Source organism: Carassius carassius, chromosome 5 (genome assembly GCF_963082965.1).
Source record: "Carassius carassius chromosome 5, fCarCar2.1, whole genome shotgun sequence".
Taxonomy (NCBI): Eukaryota; Metazoa; Chordata; class Actinopteri; order Cypriniformes; family Cyprinidae; genus Carassius; species Carassius carassius.
This window is the reverse complement of record NC_081759.1, coordinates 36527292-36546950: the sequence shown is the minus strand read 5'-3', so window position 1 is coordinate 36546950 and position 19659 is coordinate 36527292. Positions and strand designations below refer to the sequence as shown.

General features: G+C 37.9%; 3 protein-coding genes across 8 annotated transcripts; 1 reads left to right on the top strand and 2 right to left on the bottom strand.

The window, feature by feature from the left end:
- Window positions 1-685: 685 nt before the first annotated feature.
- cwc15 (CWC15 spliceosome associated protein homolog) lies at window positions 686-5181 on the bottom strand. 2 transcript variants are annotated; one of them, XM_059551047.1, is made up of 7 exons: window positions 5003-5181; window positions 4581-4721; window positions 2476-2582; window positions 2294-2397; window positions 2109-2216; window positions 1785-1939; window positions 686-977 (listed from the first exon to the last, which is right to left on the bottom strand). In XM_059551047.1, exons 2-7 carry the CDS (start codon window positions 4709-4711, stop codon window positions 848-850), a joined length of 735 nt encoding a protein of 244 aa, XP_059407030.1. In that variant the 5' UTR covers window positions 4712-4721; window positions 5003-5181; the 3' UTR covers window positions 686-847. The 2 variants fall into 2 exon arrangements, with proteins under 2 accessions (XP_059407030.1, XP_059407031.1); XM_059551048.1 differs by having other exon boundaries at window positions 5134-5161.
- Window positions 5182-5558: 377 nt separating this feature from the next.
- fam76b (family with sequence similarity 76 member B) lies at window positions 5559-14010 on the bottom strand. 3 transcript variants are annotated; one of them, XM_059551042.1, is made up of 11 exons: window positions 13875-14010; window positions 13523-13640; window positions 12491-12555; window positions 12350-12404; window positions 12094-12249; window positions 11545-11720; window positions 11370-11420; window positions 11160-11222; window positions 10923-11058; window positions 7353-7454; window positions 5559-6341 (listed from the first exon to the last, which is right to left on the bottom strand). In XM_059551042.1, exons 2-11 carry the CDS (start codon window positions 13607-13609, stop codon window positions 6252-6254), a joined length of 981 nt encoding a protein of 326 aa, XP_059407025.1. In that variant the 5' UTR covers window positions 13610-13640; window positions 13875-14010; the 3' UTR covers window positions 5559-6251. The 3 variants fall into 3 exon arrangements, with proteins under 3 accessions (XP_059407025.1, XP_059407026.1, XP_059407024.1); XM_059551043.1 differs by having other exon boundaries at window positions 10923-11055; window positions 13523-14000; XM_059551041.1 differs by having other exon boundaries at window positions 13523-13998.
- Window positions 14011-14882: 872 nt separating this feature from the next.
- Window positions 14883-19643, top strand: kat5a (K(lysine) acetyltransferase 5a). 3 transcript variants are annotated; one of them, XM_059551035.1, is made up of 15 exons: window positions 14883-14969; window positions 15081-15147; window positions 15303-15371; window positions 15491-15627; window positions 15767-15835; window positions 16388-16570; window positions 16716-16796; window positions 17165-17227; window positions 17528-17776; window positions 18077-18166; window positions 18395-18535; window positions 18673-18766; window positions 18913-19072; window positions 19158-19239; window positions 19328-19643. In XM_059551035.1, the coding sequence occupies exons 1-15, from the start codon at window positions 14955-14957 to the stop codon at window positions 19460-19462; spliced, it is 1635 nt and encodes a 544-aa protein (XP_059407018.1). In that variant the 5' UTR covers window positions 14883-14954; the 3' UTR covers window positions 19463-19643. The 3 variants fall into 3 exon arrangements, with proteins under 3 accessions (XP_059407018.1, XP_059407020.1, XP_059407019.1); XM_059551037.1 differs by lacking the exon at window positions 15767-15835; XM_059551036.1 differs by lacking the exon at window positions 17165-17227.
- Window positions 19644-19659: the final 16 nt, after the last annotated feature.

The window sequence follows — 19659 nt, the reverse complement described above, 5'->3', positions numbered from 1 at the left end:
TGCTATCAGGACATCTAATCGCATCCTCACAGCTTGTTTTCTTTCCAAGCAAACAGTTGGGACTACTAATTTTAGACAAACTGTCCATAGAGATCCACAGTACTGATTCTATATACAGTCTTTCAAAGAAATTCAGGCCAAAAAGAAGAGGATGGGTTTCCTCTTTCAGCCTTGGTTTCTCACAAGGTATATTTGTTACATTAATGGAGTTTTTCTATGAAACTGTTGCCGTTTTCTTGCTCGCTGGGGGGTTAGGCCGGTTACTTTGTCTGGATGCTTTGATACAATCACTACTGTCAAAAGTCTTAAATAAATAAAGCTAAATTGAATGGAGAGAATAATGCTTGTTAGGAATAAAAGATCAAATTACAGAAGGGAGCAGAATAGAAAGCCCTTGTGAAAAGATGCAGGTCAGGTTGGACTCAGTCAGATCTGCTCTACTGATTCAGAGCAGGTCTGCTTCAGTAACTTGAGAAGGAAAAAAAAGAAAAAGAAAAAAGGTCTGACCTGACCTGAAAGTATGGAAACGTCTGACCATGTAAATGATTATTTTATCAATGTAATCAGGACAAACAGGGGAATTCGGACTAAAAACAAAAATAAGAAAAAGAGAACAGACACAAACTCACAGGATAAGTGAATGATATAAAGGAGCATATACAGTAGAAAGAGAAATTAATAAGCATTCTATTTTTCTTTTCTTTTTATTGGTACACTTCTTTTACAGACCCACTACTGAAGGGGCGGCACATAAAGCTTAAAAAGACAAAATGAGCACATATGATATTTGCGAAATAGAAAAAATATTTTAAACAAACTGCTGTAATACAGTTCTATAACAAGACAATTATTTAACATATTTCTCCATGAATTTCTTATGGAATTCAGAGCGCAGGGTGTCGTTAATGAAGCGTTTCTCTCTACGTGATTCATCCACTCCTTTAGCGCAGTTTTTAAACACGACATCATCGTCCCACCTGCCAAAAACAGAATGTGAAATTGGGCTTGAATTTTGTCAATTGCATATTATTGAACTCTCTGTTTTAACGAATTTGCAATTCAAAGACAAAGCCATTTTTCCACCTTCATTGAAAGAGAGAGAAAAAAAAAAACCGGCCAATATTGATTTTATTATTACCATTATTAAATTCTAAGAATCTTTTGTACCAAAATGACATTTAGAGCTGTTGATGTTGTTGGTCTCAAGAGTAAATAATATATAAAAGCTATAGGAATAGCAAAAAAAAAAAACAAGTTTTGTAAGCCATTGCATTTCATAATATAACTACCTAAAACAATGATGTACTATGATGTTCTTTCTAACAGGACACTTCTATTAATGTCAATATATTATGATAATTATCACACACTGTAACATTAAAGAGTGAAATGTTTATTATCAGATGGGCCATACTTTAATTTAAACTGAGTGTTTCAATCATTTTGCATTAAAGGACACGAACGTCCAGAGTTCTTTAAATGCTTTGCTTTAATTCTTCAAAGGTAAGTTCAACAACAAAAAAATTTAAATTACCCTATAATTTACCCACTGGAACTCGGGTGCATAGTGGAAGCTAGAGATTATGCCTTCTAAAGTTTTAAACATGGATATTATTCTTACTCAAACACATAGCTTCACGTCAGAAGGCTTTTCTATTGTATTTTGAGTAAATCATGAGGTCATTTTAATTTTTGGGTGAACTATGCAACTATGAGTGACTTATGAAAGAAGACAGAAAACCAAATAATCGTGTGTTACTTATTTTTTACCACCATTAAATTACCTTCTCTTCACACTGAATGCATTCTGGCTCTGTGTTTTTTGTTGTAGCTGCTGCTGCTGCTGCTGCTGCTGCTGGCCAGCCAGATTGAGCAGTGGATTCCCGCTCAGAATGTTCTCCATACGTATCCTCTCCTCCTCTGCTTTCTGTTCCCTTTCCTTAATTACACACACACCACAAAAAAAGACCAGCGATGACTTTCGCCAGTAAGATATCAAGCCCAATTAAGGAATAAATGAAGTGTCAGGCTGTTCATAATCACACAAAAAACCTGAAATGGTGACCAGGATCTTTCCGAAGGGCTTAATCAAGGTCAGTGAGGTTTACCTTCCTCTCTAGCTCCTCAGCTCGCTCCTTTTTGATCTTCTCCAGTTCAGCCAGCAGGGCAGCAGTGTCATCATCACTGTCAGAGCCGGAGTCAGAGTCATCTTCATCCTAAAACATACACAGACACATTCTTCAAGCTGCCATTCATAAATAATGCCTAAGCATCTATAAGAGAGTATATGTACATCAGTGAGGGGATCATCCGCATCCAGGTTGGCAGCAGGAATCTGATCCAGACGTGGCCGCTTGGAGGAGGAGGATGAAGATGACGACGAGGAAGTTGTGTGCTCTAAAAGAAACAAAGTCACTGTCAATGAACATCTTGATATCAAGTCAAAAAACATTCACATAAAACATGCTTCCTCACCTCTTGCTCCTCTGTCTCTGCTCTTAACAGCGACTCTCTCTCTCTCCTCCAGCTCACGTCTGAAGTCACGGGCTCTCACCTCTTCTGGAGCATCCTGAGTGGGCTGCCTGCAGGGACACAAATTAAGATTTTTTTTTAAAGAAATCTGAGACCTATTAGACCCTTCATAGACAGCAGCACAACTGAAATGTTCCCAGGTCCAGAAAGCAGGGACACTGGTTAAAAAGAAAAAAAGTTCATGGGACATCAGTGGTTCAACTGTAATTTTACAAAGCTACGAGAATGCATTGTTTTGGAAAATGCTGCACACTGTAATCTCTATCAGGTTAAGTCAATGTACAGTCGTTCTCAAAAGTTGAGAATTACATAAATATTGGAAATTGGAAAAGTTGCTGCTCAAGTTTTTATAATAGCAATTTGCATATACTCCAGAATGTTATGAAGAGTGATCAGATGAATTGCATAGTCCATCTTTGCCATGAAAATTAACTTAATCCCAAAAAAGACTTTCCACTGCATTTCATTGCTGTCATTAAAGGACCTGCTGAGATCATTTCAGTAATCGTCTTGTTAACTCAGGTGAGAATGTTGACAAGCACAAGGCTGGAGATCATAATGTCAGGCTGATTGGGTTAGAATGGCAGACTTGACATGTTAAAAGGAGGGTGATGCTTGAAATCATTGTTTTTCCATTGTTAACCATGGTGACCTGCAAAGAAACGCGTGCAGCCATCATTGCGTTGCATAAAAATGGCTTTACAGGCAAGGATATTGTGGCTACTAAGATTGCACCTAAATCAACAATTTATAGGATCATCAAGAACTTAAAGGAAAGAGGTTCAATTTTTGTAAAGAAGGCTTCAGGGCGTCCAAGAAAGTCCAGCAAGCGCCAGGATCGTCTCCTAAAGAGGATTCAGCTGCGGGATCGGAGTGCCACCAGTGCAGAGCTTGCTCAGGAATGGCAGCAGGCAGGTGTGAGCGCATCTGCACGCACAGTGAGGAAAAGACTTTTGGAAGATGGCCTGGTGTCAAGAAGGGCAGCAAAGAAGCCACTTCTCTCCAAAAAAAACTTCAGGGACAGATTGATCTTATGCAGAAAGTATAGTGAATGGACTGCTGAGGACTGGGGCAAAGTCATATTCTCCGATGAAGCCCCTTTCAGATTGTTTGGGGCATCTGGAAAAAGGCTTGTCAGGAGAAGAAAAGGTGAACGCTACCATCAGTCCTGTGTCATGCCAACAGTAAAGCATCCTGACACCATTCATGTGTGGGGTTGCTTCTCATCCAAGGGAGTGGGCTCACTCACAATTCTGCCCAAAAACACAGCCATGAATTAAAAATGGTACCAAAACCCCCTCCAACAGCAACTTCTTCCAACAATCCAACAACAATTTGGTGAAGAACAATGCATTTTCCAGCACGATGGAGCACCGTGCCATCAGGCAAAAGTGATAACTAAGCTCGGGGACCAGAAAGTTGAAATTTTGGGTCCATGGCCTGGAAACTCCCCAGATCTTAATCCCATTGAGAATTTGTGGTCAATCCTCAAGAGGCGGGTGGACAAACAAAAACTAATTCTGACAAACTCCAAGTGATTATGAAAGAATGGGCTGCTATCAGTCAGGATTTGGCCCAGAAGTTGATTGAGAGCATGCCCAGTCGAATTGCAGAGGTCCTGAAAAAGAAGGGCAAATACTGCAAATACTGACTCTTTGCATAAATGTCATGTAATTGTCCATAAAAGCCTTTGAAACGTATGAAGTGCTTGTAATTATATTTCAGTACATCACAGAAACAACTGAAACAAAGATCTAAAAGCAGTTTAGCAGCAAACTTTTTGAAAACTAATATTTATGTAATTCTCAAAACTTTTGGCCACGACTGTATTATCAAAGCACTTGTCAGTAATACAGTTAAAATGGGAAAAATGTGAATGATTGCATTGCGGGCTGATTTAAAACGTGCCCCTAAATTTTCTGCGTGTGCTCCTAATAATGTTCAGTCAGGGGATACAGTGCTCCTAGTAAAAAATATTCTTTTTTTGAACTACTCCTTTAAATGCATAGGCATTATACAAATTCTGTCCTAATAATTGATTGAATTACCTGTATTTGATCTTGGTGTGTCCTGGCAGGTCTCTGCTGGAGTACTGCTTAGACAAAGCACTCAGATCACCTTCTCCTTTGCCCCGTCCTCCTCTCGCGGGCTCAAACGTTGGCCTGGCTGCTGTGGTCATCTTCGGTTAACTGAAACGAATGTGTTGTAACACACAAAACAAATTCCTCACGTCTGATGAAGCAAAGGTGTAAGGATGTTTCACCCGTTATAAAGATTTCACATAAATACATGACACGTTTCGAATACCGTCTAACAAATGACCCGTCTAACAAATTCTCTAAAAACGAGCTAGGTGGGAATATTGTAACGAATGTGACAGTAAAGGTCTAATGACTTTTAACGTCTGTTTGTATGGTTACGTCTTCAATAAAACCATGTTTGCTTTACCTCAACATTATTTTAAACTCACCTGCAGCAGGACGATATGACTCTAACTCTATACTTCCAAACTTATCAACGATACCACATGAATTTAAAGCACTAACACCGAGAAACTAGATAAATTAAGCTAGTTTTTAATCACTTTTTGGCAAACGTTACCAGACTCGCTGCTGTTGTTGCTCCTCACTGGTATCCCATCAAACACCGCGACCGGTCACGTGTGTGTTTGTGAGTGGGGGGGGGGAGGTTACGGTGGCTGCAGCGGGACAAACACTTACGCGAAAGTATATACGCCGCGCTGAAATGAAAGTGACAAATAAAATGCAGTTTCAGTTATATTATCTAAATAAAAGCGCCTTAACCACCACAAGGATAAATATAGAGAACAATATAAATTGTACATATATATATATATATATGAATCAGTGCAAAGACTTGAAAATACTGTCATTTTTTTTTGACTAAACTCAAAAAACGAGTGAAATTAAAAGCAAAGTAGTACTTCAAAAATGAAAATGCAAAGCTATAATAACCTTACTTTCCACTACTTTCAGTACATAAATAAGGAGGATAGACACCCAAAGTGAGGTTTTACTAGCTTTAATATTCCTGAAACGTCCATGTTGCAGAAAAAAAAAGTACAAAAGTGTCTGACAGTAAAAATATGAGAATGCAAGGGGCATAAGAGAGCCCTCACTCACTAAAACAGCAATGTCTCATACAGGCCTGCAAAATTCATCTCCGAAATATCACTAATACAAAGCCAGACAATTAATCAGTTAATATACAAAATCACACAGTTGACCAGGCAGTAAGACATGCATTAATACAGTCTTTCCATGAGTGAGAGAGAAAGAGAGAGCAAAAGATAAGAGAGCGAGAGATGAATTTAGTATCTATAAAAACTGTTCAGCATATCTGACACTTTCAATTTATAACATTTCCATACATTTGTTGACAGCTCTTCGGCTTCCATTTGATTGGTTTTCAAAAGTTCTGAGATGTTTTGCATATGAGATCTGAGGCTGGGTTCAGCCAGGGCTCCTGTAATGGCTCTATACAGTTGTCTGTTTTGTAAATACATGTGATTACTAAAACCGCTGAGAACAGCCCAAGAAAATAAGACAATTATAATAAATTGAGATTTTTTGCATATGTGACATCATCAGAATAATAAAACACAAGACACAGATAATCTGTGAGCAATGGAGGGTGAAGCTTCCTCACAGTAATGACACATCGGGGCAAGGGGTCATTGTTATGGCGTGAGGTCATTGCTATGGTAACAGCAGTGAACTGCTACTGCGGTCAAACTTCTTGCCTTTCGAGAGTGCAGCAACTTGTTTCATCAATTCTCTGTTCTTCGTCTGAGATACAAACAAATAAAACCACAGCTGATCAAAAATATGAACACTACAGTTAAAAAGTTCACAGTACCTACCGCAACAAATTATTTTAAAAATAAATATCTACTAAATACTGCAAGGTTGCATGAAATTAATCAAGGTTGAATTGATAAATTTCATACAAATGCTAACTTTCTATTCAGCAAAGAACCAAAAAGTATTATGGCTTCAACAAACATATTAAACAGCATAGCCATTTATTAAATGTTTCATAAACAGCAAATCAGCATTTTAGAATGATTTCTGAAGGAGGTGATACTGAAGACTAAAGTAATGAGCCTTCAGTATCACAGAATTACATGTTAAAATATATTCAAATAGGAAACCGTTACTTAGAATAGTATTATCATTTCACACTATTAGTAATTGTACTGTATTTTTTATAAAAAGCCGATTTGGTGAGCATAGGAGACTTCCTTCAAAAACAACAAAACTAATCTTACCAACCCCAAACTTAAAGATAGTTCACTTAAAAATGATAATCCCTTGTGTTGTTCCAAACCTGTTAGACCTTCGTCCACTTTGAAACACAAATTAAGATATTTTTAATGAAATCCAAAATGACCCTCTGCGAACAGAAACGTATTCTCGTAACCTCATAAAATTATAGTTGAACCAATGATGTCTCATGGACAACTTACTGATGTCTTTACTACGTTTCTGGGTCTGGAAACACTTCAGTTGTGTTGCTGTCTATGAAGGGTCAGAGCTCTCAGATTTGATCAAAAATATCATGATTTGTTTTCCAAAGATGGATGGAGGTCGTACGTGTTCGGAACGACATGAGGGCGAGTAATTAATGACCCTATAAATGAGAATAATAATTTCGTGCAAATAAAGTGCTTATCAAAACACTAACAGACCTATTTTCCACAGTATTAAAGTAAGGTAACAGAAATAATGTTTATTCTTGTTATCACTTTAAAATGATGAAATATTATAATGTGTAATGAAGTGTATTGTGTAAGTGACCTGTTGTTGCTCCATGGCCTCTTTGTGCGCTTTCTCCATGTTGTTCATCTTCACCCGCATATTTGACTCCTGATACTGAAAGTCTGCCTTCAGCTCCGTCAGCTGAAACCATAAACAAACGCATCAAATTATCTTTTCAAGTCATTTTTCCAAACTTGTCTATGGCAATGAACCAGTTTCCCTTGTGTTTCATTACCAAACAAATCAATCGACTCAAGAGCAGGGCTCCAGATTAACTATTTTTGCTAGGAGCACTGTATCCCCTGATTGAACATTTTTAGGAGCATAAGCAGAAATTTTATGGGCACACCTTAAATCAGCCCGCAATGCAATAATTCACATATTTTCAAGTGCTTTGATAATAAATAAGCTTAACTCATAGAGATTACAATGTGCAGCATTCTTTTAATTTCAAAGAGATGACAAATATATATTATCAAATTACTATGGTTTTGCATTAATAGGTGCAGTTACTAATAATATTACATGATCATTAATTGCTTATTTAAAGTTTTTACACATCTGACAGTAAAGCACTAAACTAGAGTTGGGAAGCTTACAAAGTATTTTTTATTAACAACAGTAATGGGTCTAATTTTTATGTAGAAAAGATATATATTGTACTCTTATTAAATGTACCATTACTCTACTATAGTCTTGTATAAAATCAACTGTGTGTGATTTAGTCATAAGGTGAAGAAAAGTTTGTTATATTTCAAAATATAAAAGGAAAAGGTATAAATGAATGACTAATAATCCAATAAGTGCTCCTCTGCAATTGAATCGCCATTGGCTAGTACATTGTTTACACACACACACACACACACACACACACACACACACACACACACACACACACACACACTGGTGTGAAAGTTTTTTCCCCATCCTGTTTTTTTTTTTTTTTTTTTGCATACGTCACACTTAAAAGATTCAGATCAGCAAACAAATTTTAATATTACACAAAGATAATTCAATTAAATGCAAAATACAGTTTTCAAATGATGATTTCATTTATTAAGGGGGAAAAAGCGGCCTTAACTGAAAAATCAATTGCCTCCTCCTGCTAAATCATGAAAGAACTGTAATTTACCACATTTTCTTTAGAAAGCTATGTTAAATTTAATTAGCCACACCCAAGCCTAAGTACTGCCAGACCTGTTGAATCAAGAAATCACTTCAATAGAACCTGTCTGACAAAGTGAGGAATGCTTGAAGAGCAACACATCATGGCACGATCTAAAGAAATTCAAGAACATATGAAAAAAAAAAAACTGATGACATGTATCAGTCTGGAAAGGGTTATAAAGCCATTTCTAAGGCTTAGGGACTCCAGCGGACCACCATCAAAGCCATTATCCACAAATAGAGAAAACTTGGAACAGTGGTGAACCTTGCCAGGAGTGGCCAGCCAACCAAAATTACTTAAAGAGCGCAACGACGACTCATCCAGTAGGTCATAAAAGAACCCAGAACAACATCTAAAGAGCTGCAGGCCTCACTTGCCTCAGTTAAGGTCAGTGTTCATGATTCAACAATGAGAGAGACTTGGCAAAAACCGCATCCATGAGAGAGTTCCAAGGCAAAAGCCACTGCTGACCAAAAAGAACACAAACGCTCGTCACACATTTGCCAAAAAATCTTGATTATCACCAAAGCTTTTGGGCAAATATTCTGTGGACTGATGAGACAAGTGTTTAACTTTCTGGAAGGTGTGTGTCCTGTTACATCTGGTGTAAAAACTAAACGGCATTTAAAAAAAAAAAAAAAGAACATCATACCAACAGTCATGTTGGTGGTGGTAGTGTGATGGTCTGGGCTTTTTAGCAGCTTCAGGACCTGGATGACTGGCCATGATTGATGGAACCATGAATTCTGCACTCTATCAGCAAATCCTGAAGAAGAATGTCTGGCCATAAGTTTGAGACCTCCAGGTCAAGCGCAGCGGGTTATGCAGCAGGGCAGTGATCCCATACACACCAGCAAGACCACCTTTGAATATCTCAAGAAAAACAAAAATGAAGGTTTTGGAGTGACCAAGTTAAAGTCCAGACTTAAATCCGATTGAGATGCTGTGGCATGACCATAAACCGTTCATTCATGCTCAAACCCTCCAATGTGGCTGAATTAAAACAATTCTACAAAGAAGAGTGGGCCAAAATTCCTCCACAGCGATGTGAAGGGAGGAACAACCAGTTATTAGATTTAGGGGGCTAATACTGTTTCCACATAGGGCCAGGCAGGTTTGGACCACTTTTTTCCCCTTAATAAATTAAATAATTTTCAAAACTGCATTTTGTATTTACTCAGGTTATCTTTGTGTAATATTAAAATTTGTTTGATCTGAATCATTCAATGTTTAGGTTTCACGGCACTGTGTGTATCTTTACACACACTGTATATGTCTTTAAAATGGCACAACGCTTTAAACTTTGGCTAATATTAGACATAATTTAGTCGCCCAGAATATATGGGTGATATACTCGCAATGTGGAGTGTTGCAAAATAACATTCAAATTAAGGCAGATAAGATTTTGCAGGATACAACACGCATCTTAAACCGTGAGTTTGTAATGCTGCCATCAGGTAGGAGATTAAGAACTCCGAGTTGTAGATTAAATCAGTTCAAGAACTCTTATATTAATTCTTCAATTAAGCTATTAAAATAACATTATGTGAGCTTATGTATTTATGGATAATTTATTTATTTTTCTCTCTTTTCTAACTGTTAGAAGTTTTATGTTACACCCTTACTACTTCTGGTTTTCTACGTCAGCGCTGTCTGGCTGATCTGTTTATAACAGAGATTTCTGTACAGAATTTGAATGCTTCTCAGTAAATCTTGCAGGAACCTTTATTCACTCTGCAGTGAATTCAAACGCTTCTCACTGGATGTCGCAGCACTGGTTGGTTCCAGAGTAAAAACGGTTCTGAGCTCGGACCAGTTTGTTTGTCAAGGTCCACACTGCACAGCTCAAATTAATATAGGGATTTTGTTACACTTGTTTCGTTTGCAGTTTTATGTTTCTCATATGGAACCAAAATGGCAAAGCGAGTTGAACAGCGCGGTGGTCGTGCCAATGAGACTGCGCACTAAATGTACTTGCACCGGCAGAAAAATGGTCGCAGTCTACAGCCTTGCTCTAGAGAATTTGTATCCATTTTATTTTAAAAATCAAAATATGTACTGAAACACTGGATAGAAAGCTCAACTGGAACACACCACATTTGCACAACAACAAATGCAAATTCACATCAATGACGTCTTTATCTTTACTTATAGACTTCTAGTAACAGCTCAAATATTTGAGGATAATTATCACCTCAGTCAGCAAATGGACTGTGATGTGGGCGGCTGGATATGCTGGATATTTGAATATGTTAATGAACACTTATGCATCCATCAATCTCTACGTACTATTTCCTGGCATCTGATTTCGAGTTTTTCCTTTATGAAAATGACTGTTTGAGTCACACGAGTCATGCTTGTAGCCTGAAAGAGCTGTAGCTACAAAATGTGCACTTCATGTGCACGCTGCACCAAAGCCAGGAAGTCACATCTGAAATTACCTTCCTGTCTTTCTCAAGGATGGTCTGGTCTCTTTGCTGGAGCATGCGCTTCAATGACATCACTTCCTCTTTCAGCTGACTAATCAAGATAAAGTTATCCGTGCCTCCAGAATCCATTGACTGAGTGATTGAACTACTGGAGGGAAAAAAAAAAAAAGTGTTTAACATTTAAGGAGGGAATTTGACAGCCTGCCTGGAAGGCCAGAGACAGAGCCGATAACAGCGAGAAGTAATTACCTGTCTCCATTGGATGGCTTTGTATCTAGTTTGGGTTTTTTCTTTGGTGTTTCCTTTTGAATGCTGCACAAGAGAAACAAATTAGAGTCAATACACCTCAACACAATCTCAAAGCATGCAAAATAACACTCTGATAATCTTAAATATTAAACTGTAGTCGAATAGAAACTGCACGCTTCCAGTACGTATATAAAAAAAGATGCATCTCACCTCTGCTTCCACAGTCCCTGATCCTGCTCTGGACTTAAAGTACCGCTTATTCTGTGACACATACACAGGACAGCATTTTTGTAAGGCTTTTAAATAAACAAGTTTGTATTCTTGTGACTGGATGCTGATGCATGGTGATGCTTGTTTGTATGCGTTTTATTGTTATATTGCTTACTTGTGATGCGAACTTCCATGTCTGTGGTGCTGATGATGGTGTCTCTGATGTTCCTTCTCACTGAGAGAAGAGGAGTTAGAGTGGGAAGAGCCAAGGCCTTTCCGCTGCTCTTTCGTTTTCTGTAGAACACGACGATATGACAGTGTGCAGAGCCAACACAAGAGCTTCCCATCCACCTGGAGAAAAACAGGATTCACATCTGCATTAAGTGTGCTCAGTCTTATTTTAGTTCTCCACACAATTCTGATAAGAAATGTGTAAAGCTGCCTGTTATTGGTGAGAGGAGTGGGCTTTAATGATTCAGCTCTGTGTTGTGCTTGTGCCTAACCCAACAGCAGTTTTGTGCAACTTGTCCAGTAATCAATGACAGACATTATGGAGCGCTTGACACTGAACAGAAGCTCATGCTTTCAATGTGCTGAAATCTGGAAACAGTGACTGTCCAATCTGTCAGAGCAGAGTGAATCACATCACACACATGCAGCGTGGGAGAACACAGCCAGCGTGTGTGTGGATGAGTAATAAGAACGTGCATGTGCGATTGGTCACCTTTCTCCTTCCCTCGTCCTTCCTGTCGAAGGCACACTGCTGCTTGCACTGTTCGCAGGTCTGTGGAGGGCCATACTTCTTCTCCGAGTTGGTGCAGCGCTGGCATTTGGTCCCAATGAATGCAGCAATAATGTTACAGTACTGGCATGGCTTCGGCTGAGAAGAGAGAAAAAAAAAAAAGAGGAAAAGATGTGTGTTAGCGCACACCAGTGGGATTTCCAGTTATTTACACATATACACTTTCAAGTGAACATACCGTCCCAAACTGTTTGACATTCTGTGCACATTTCTTACAGATAGTGTTGGTTTTGCTGAGGAAAGAAAAAAAGTTACGTTTTTCATTAGCATAGATATGGAGAAATAATTATTTTCCACAGGATGGTTGTGTGACTCTTACCTCTCCTGCTGAAACTCTGACCTGCAGTAGGTGCATTTCACTATAGGGTGCGCGATCCGGCACTCCTGCAAGGAAAACCAATCAATTGTACGCTATAAACTTTAAATGCGACCAGTGTTTAGATGTGTTCTAATAATTAACAAGTATTTTCACCAGCTAAACATATTTTTAAGTCCTTTTTTTCTATCTTTTGCTGTGGTTCCAGTAGGAAATATCAGTTTTAAATTTCCAAATGTTCATTTTGCCATTAAGTGTAATAATCCAGTGAGATTTTTGTCTGAAAACAGCCAGTGCTCCACACAGAGATCTGATCTGATCATTATCAGTCTGTCTGGAATTACATGAAGAAGCAGAACAAACTGAAACCGACTAAATCCAGAAGAACTGTGGCAACGTTGGCAAGTTGATAACGAAAATCTATTTATGACATTATTTTTTGGCAGCATCCTCATCTTACAGCACTTTTTTACCTAAAACTTTTAACAGTACTGTAGCTTTGCAGATAGGTCTCTTGAAGCATCTTGGAGACGTTGCCACAGTTCTTCTGGATTTAGTCTGTCTCGGTTTGTTCTGTTCCTTCATGTCATTCCAGACAGACTGATGATGATCAATCAGATCACTGGCTGTTGTCAGACAAAAACCTCACTGGATTATTACACTTAATGGCTAAATGAATGTTTGGAAATGCAAACTGATATTTCCTACTAACACATTATAATAGCAAAAGCTAAAAATAAAACAATTTTTAGCTGATGAAAATACTAATATTAGGCCACAACCGTATGTAGATGTATATAAACAGGTCGCAAAGAATCCAACAAGGCCAGTGTTGCTTAGTACAGTTACAATTTAATGTATGACTTGTCAGCTGTATCGTAGAGACAGCAGTGGTGTTTTAGCTTTATCAATGTCTAAATGCTTTTGCTATTCATATTTGACACGTACACAGCTCTCTGACCTTAAACAGGACACACACTTTTCCCCAGACTCATGTAAACAGTAGTGTGTGTGTGTGTGTGTGTGCGCTCTCACCTTGCAGAGCTGCTGGCCCTGCGATAACTCCTCGAACGGGAACCGCTGGTTACACTTAGTGCAGGCGTACAGGGCCGATGTGGCCATCACCAAGCCCAAAAACACACACTAACCGCTACTGATAAAATATATACACACTTAACGCGCAGACGACCTTTAACACATAGGTTAAGGTGAGACCTGAGCAGATTCAATCCCAATTAAAACTGCACTAAATCCCGATAAATAAAATTGATCCAACCACCTAAAACTGCTCTGCGAACACTATTATAAAAAAACATCAGTGGCTTAAACTCATGATAACTACATATAAAATGCTATATCGCTATACGTTAAAAGAATGACTAAAAACATGATTTCATTTCTCGGTTTCTTGACTCCTGGTGAGAATTTGCTTTCTCCTTTTTGTATCTCGGTCGACGCACGAACCGGATGCGACCTGTGACTACAAAGGAAAGACTCAACGGCCAATCAGATGCCGGCGCCGATGGGCGGGAAGGACGGGTTTGAAAAATAAGCACCAATCAAAGAGCTCGTCCCGCCTCATTAAAAAACTACGTATTGTTTTCTGTGACGTGTTTGTGATGTAAAGCTCTCACCCTTTCTTGTGCGTTTTAGTGAAACTGGCAACAGTACGACTGTAAGGGGCTCCATTTTGGCTCAGATTGAAAATCAGAATTTTCTCTTGAGTAAAACAAAACTAAAGACAGAACAGCAGAGAACATAGTTGTTACCTAGAAATAACTTGATTGATTGTATAATTAATTTGAATAACAGTGGTGATATTTACGTAATATTTAATATGATTACTTGTGATTTCCAGCAGCATATTCCCTTAAATCACTTAGAGCTGTATATAGCACTGAAGATGAAGAAGAAAAATAAAATAATTTGTAGCAGGCTTATGTCAGATTCAAATAAATACCAACAAAAATAGTTAGATAACACAATTACACACCTTTTTCATAAAAACAAGAACAAAACAAATTTCTTAAGTATTACGTTGCCTAGTTGAAGGTACTCTGCTCATTGTGCATTTAGTATGGATCTTACATGAACCAGATACAGCCAAACAACTTGTAAGAAGTGCCTCTTATGTAATACTTAATCCAAATATCTGTTATTTTATTATTTTAAATTTTCCGTATTTAATCTTTCAAATTTGAGAGTGAATAAGCATTTAAAATATACATTTTGATAAAGATTTTCATGTGAATGTCGAATTTAGCTCATCAGCATTTGTTCGCAGCTTATTTTATACAAAAAAATTTTTTTTTTTAAAAATGACAAAAACAATGATTTAAATTACTATAGAAAAAATGATAGCCTTATTGCTAAATGAATTTGATCAGTTATGGTTAGTGCGTCACTCAAGGCAAAATAAACGCGACTGGCGTTCTACTGTATCTTCTGAGATCCTGATAAAAAAAATATGGCGGATCAGTCGGTGGGTAATGAATAGACGGTTATTTTCTAAGTGGTTTTGGTGGCGATTTAAATGAAAGTTGTTCTGTCTGTGTTGGTTGATATCATTTATAATTGCGTTATGTCCTCATAGGTTGAGATTACAGAGGGCTGTCGACTTCCCGTGCTGCGAAAAAATCAAGAAAATGAAGACGAATGGCGTAAGTATCCAATAGCATCAACGTATATAATGTAACACTAGCAGCTCCTCTGCCTTACATGTCAGTGCTCATGTATACAAAAACAGCTACTTTCGAATAGCAGTATAATATATGTAGATATTTACGAATTTAACGGTTTATTCGTCTCTTCATAGCTTTGGCTGAAATTCTCAGTGTTAAAGACATCTCTGGAAAAAAGCTCTACTATGTTCACTATATTGACTGTGAGTATTAATTATTAGCTTTGGTCACCTACCTTATTTTTTGCCTTCAGAGTGTGAATGATATTGAGCTTTTAATTTCAAAGCAAAAACTGCTAAATTTGTTGGGTTTTTTTTGTAAGTCAATAAGCGCCTGGATGAATGGGTTACACCAGACCGACTGGATATTAAGAAGCTCCAGTTTCCCAAGAAGGAGGCAAAGACCCCTATGAAGAATGGGCTGCCTGGGTCTCGCCCGAGCTCGCCAGAGAGAGACGTGGTAAGCCTGTGGCTCTAGATGTAGAAACAACACTGTCCCATGTCAGTGGCAAAAATATACAGTATATCATACTCAGCTGTTTTCAAATTTGCATGCTGTTCCATCCGTTTATCATCTCTCACTTTCTGTTCAAATTTAGAAGAAGAGTCTAGATCTCCATGTTCAGTCTGCTTCAGCTACTTCAAGAGGCAAAACCCTCCCCACACTGGTACAGAAGATCCCTGCCCATTCTTTTTGCCAATCAATCTGTACAGAAAGAGTTTATGATGAACGAGCTGGATTAAAGACTAATTTAAGTAAACTCACTATCCACTTTTCAAAGTGTGAGGGATGTAGTTTTTGCCTCATATCGATTTAAACTGCAGATAGCAGTTAGAACCTTTTATGTAACGTGTAAATTAAAGATATTTATTGAACGATAATGTTAACATTGTATGAAAGGAGTGACATAATATATCTTTGAAAGATGCTAAGTTACTAAATTACATCTAAAATACTAGATACGTTTGTAGCATTTATTACACGGGGAACTGAAAAAAGATGTTTTGTTACTCCTAAAGCAAATCTATTCATTTTCTGTATGTTAAAGCTAAGCCAGACCCCAACAATAAGAACATTCTCATTACTCATTAGTCTTTATTTGTTTTCATGAGGTAAGTGGCAGAAGTTCACTCATGGTTTTGTTGTTCGGTATGATGACTTTTAGTACATTTTAAAGAATGTTGCAGAGAAAAAAGTAGCTGTTGTTTCTGTATTACAGAAAAGGAAAGCAGAGTCAGTGTCTTTGGCAACACAAGTGACCGCAGCGACTCCAGTGTCTTCACTTCCTGGTTCTGTGGATGCAAGTCAAGCCTCTGTCTACCCAGCAATGAGAGATTCCTCTTTCAGCATTAAATCAAGAGACGAGCATGAACCACTCACCTCACTCACCTCTCTCACCACAGTAAGAAATCACTGCATTTGAAACAACTCAAGAATAGTTTCTCTTAAAAATGATTGAATTTCAAAAAATGTTAGGTGTAAAGAAGTTTTTAAAATATCGTTTTAAAAATCAAGCCTTTATTGCCTCTGCTTCTTCCTCCTGAAAGAATGGCACATCATCCATCCAGCATCATCACATTCCTCCTCAGCCTGGGAGAAAAAGAAAAAGTTGTGGAGGGACACATGAGGTATGTCCTGCAAGCTAAAAATGCTCATTCTCAAAAAAAATTACATATATTTTTTACATTATTTATCAAGATGGTGTTGTAAAATATTCAGCATCTGTTTAAAGTAGGATTGTAATGTTTTAGGGCACTTCTTTTCTGTATATTTTATGATGGTACTTTAATTCAACAGTAGTACCATTGTTATAGGTGAAATACTGTGTTATACAAATTCTGTACAATTATATTAACCAACACTGACTACTAGTAAGAAGTAACCAAAACTAAATCATTAAAATGTTTTCCACTGAGATTTTGCTTTTTGCCCTTCTATGGCTTACCTTCCTCCATTCAAATTTCCCAAAGCTTTGCAACCCCTTGTGTTTTTCTAGATGGTAAAGATGTTCCAGAATAACAGCCCTCGCTGCTCCACCGTCTTTTTGCTGCCAGGAGAGGTCCAGCTCATTTACTTCCCATTGCTTTTGCTTTGGTTTGAGTGTCTTGTCAGAATGGAGGCTTAGGGTCATGAAAGATTCAGATTCTAAACAGAATGGACTCTGTACATTAAGTAATAGAATCCATTGCACTGAATACCTAAATATATATTTTTGTAAAGAAATCAGGTGAACCTGACATGAAAAAACTAAACAAAACAGTTTATATATGAATTCCATTTTTTTAATATGAAGCAGAGTCACGGTCTTCATGTATTGGTGTTTCATACTATTCTCCCTGACTCTACTCTCTGGTTTCAGGACTCTCAGGACAGTTCAGATGGAATCCCATCTGCCCCGCGCATGACCGGTAGCTTGGTGTCGGACCGCAGTCATGATGACATTGTGACACGGATGAAGAACATAGACTGTATTGAGCTGGGCCGACACAGACTGAAGCCTTGGTATTTCTCTCCATACCCACAGGAGCTCACCTCTCTGCCCATTCTCTACCTCTGTGAATTCTGCCTCAAATACCTCAAGAGCCTCAAATGTCTTCAAAGACACTTGGTAAGAATAGTTAGACAGCTGTACGCTTAAGGTGCGGACACATTAGTTACATTTTGCAGACATTTTTCATTGTCAGTAGTTCAGCCATGCATAAAGTATACCACACACTAAAGTCACATTTAAAACAAACAGCTTTCTGTCACGGTAAATTTTGGTAACAAGCTTGAACACCAGTGAAGTCTGCTTCAGGCACATTTCTACTCTCATGTTGAACTCTTGATTGCACAGATTCCCATACATATTTTTTATCTAATTTTATTGCATTTAATATAACTATTACTACTTCTGTAACTTTTACAGACAAAATGCAACCTGCGGCATCCACCAGGAAATGAGATATACCGCAAAGGAACCATCTCCTTTTTTGAAATAGATGGCAGAAAAAACAAGGTGTGTAATGAGAGGAAGATGACAAAATTAGAGTTTGGATTAGTGCTTTAACACAAAAAACTCTAAAGTGTTGTTGCTAAATTGGCTATACGTAATCAAGAATATGTGTTTGGACACTTATCCTTTAATAGGGTCCAGTGCATATATTGTAATGCATGTACTATACATCTTTTGTGAACTCTTAAAGGTCTTTTAAATCTATTTTAAATCTTCTCTTTCACTGCACAGGCATATTCCCAAAATTTGTGTTTATTGGCCAAATGCTTCCTGGACCATAAGACCCTGTACTACGACACAGATCCTTTCCTCTTCTATGTTATGACGGAGTATGACTCAAAGGGTTTCCATATAGTTGGCTACTTCTCAAAGGTATATTTAATCTCTGCTGGCATCTATTTTTATGTTTTTTTAATCCTTCAAACATAGCTTGTGCTGTATCTAAAATAACACCTCTTGGCTTCTTTGAGGCCACTGAAATTGAATGTTTTTTTCCTTGTTCATTAAAGGAGAAGGAATCAACTGAAGACTATAATGTGGCCTGTATCCTGACCTTGCCACCTTATCAGAGAAGAGGCTATGGCAAACTACTAATAGAGTTCAGTGAGTCATTTTACAATTTTTATGACTAATTAAATTGCATTAATCAAACAACATTTTTGCTCAATACTTATTTATGCCTCAAAGTTATTTAATGTAATTAGCCCTGAATGTTGTGGGCCTTGCTTAAAAAACATCTTCTCTCCAAGGTTATGAGCTCTCAAAGGTGGAAGGAAAGACCGGCACCCCAGAGAAACCTCTGTCTGATTTGGGCCTGCTCTCGTACCGTTCATACTGGTCCCAGACCATTCTGGAGATACTCATGGACCTCAAATCAGAGAATGGCGAGCGGCCACAGATCACCATCAAGTATGTGCCCACTGGTTGTACTGTACTAAGGAAATACTTTATAGGCACAGTTTACTAGCAGTGTTCTTGCTTTTGATGTTCTTAGTGAAATTAGCGAGATCACAAGTGTCAAGAAAGAGGATGTGATATCAACTCTTCAATACCTCAACCTCATCAATTATTACAAGGTAAAAATAACACTTTCAATGAACAATTCTGAATTTAAGTTCTCAATCTGAGAATTTAATTAGTTGGATTTGCTCTTCTCTATTGCAGGGTCAATATATCCTCACCTTGTCTGAGGACATAGTGGAAGGTCATGAGCGTGCCATGCAGAAACGCCACCTCCGCATTGATCCCAAATGCTTGCATTTCACTCCTAAAGACTGGAGCAAGAGGGGCAAGTGGTGAGGCACAGGAGGGCCACTATCTCACAGATGCAGACAAGAATTAAAACCAACATAAATACTGTAAATGGTCTTGAATTTATATACTTTTATGGTTTTATATAAAACACAAAATATCAAGCCACCTCAAAAATGTAACTAAACTTGTAAATAAACAATCTGTTTTTACTGTTTGGGATTATTAACACGTTTTCTTAGTCG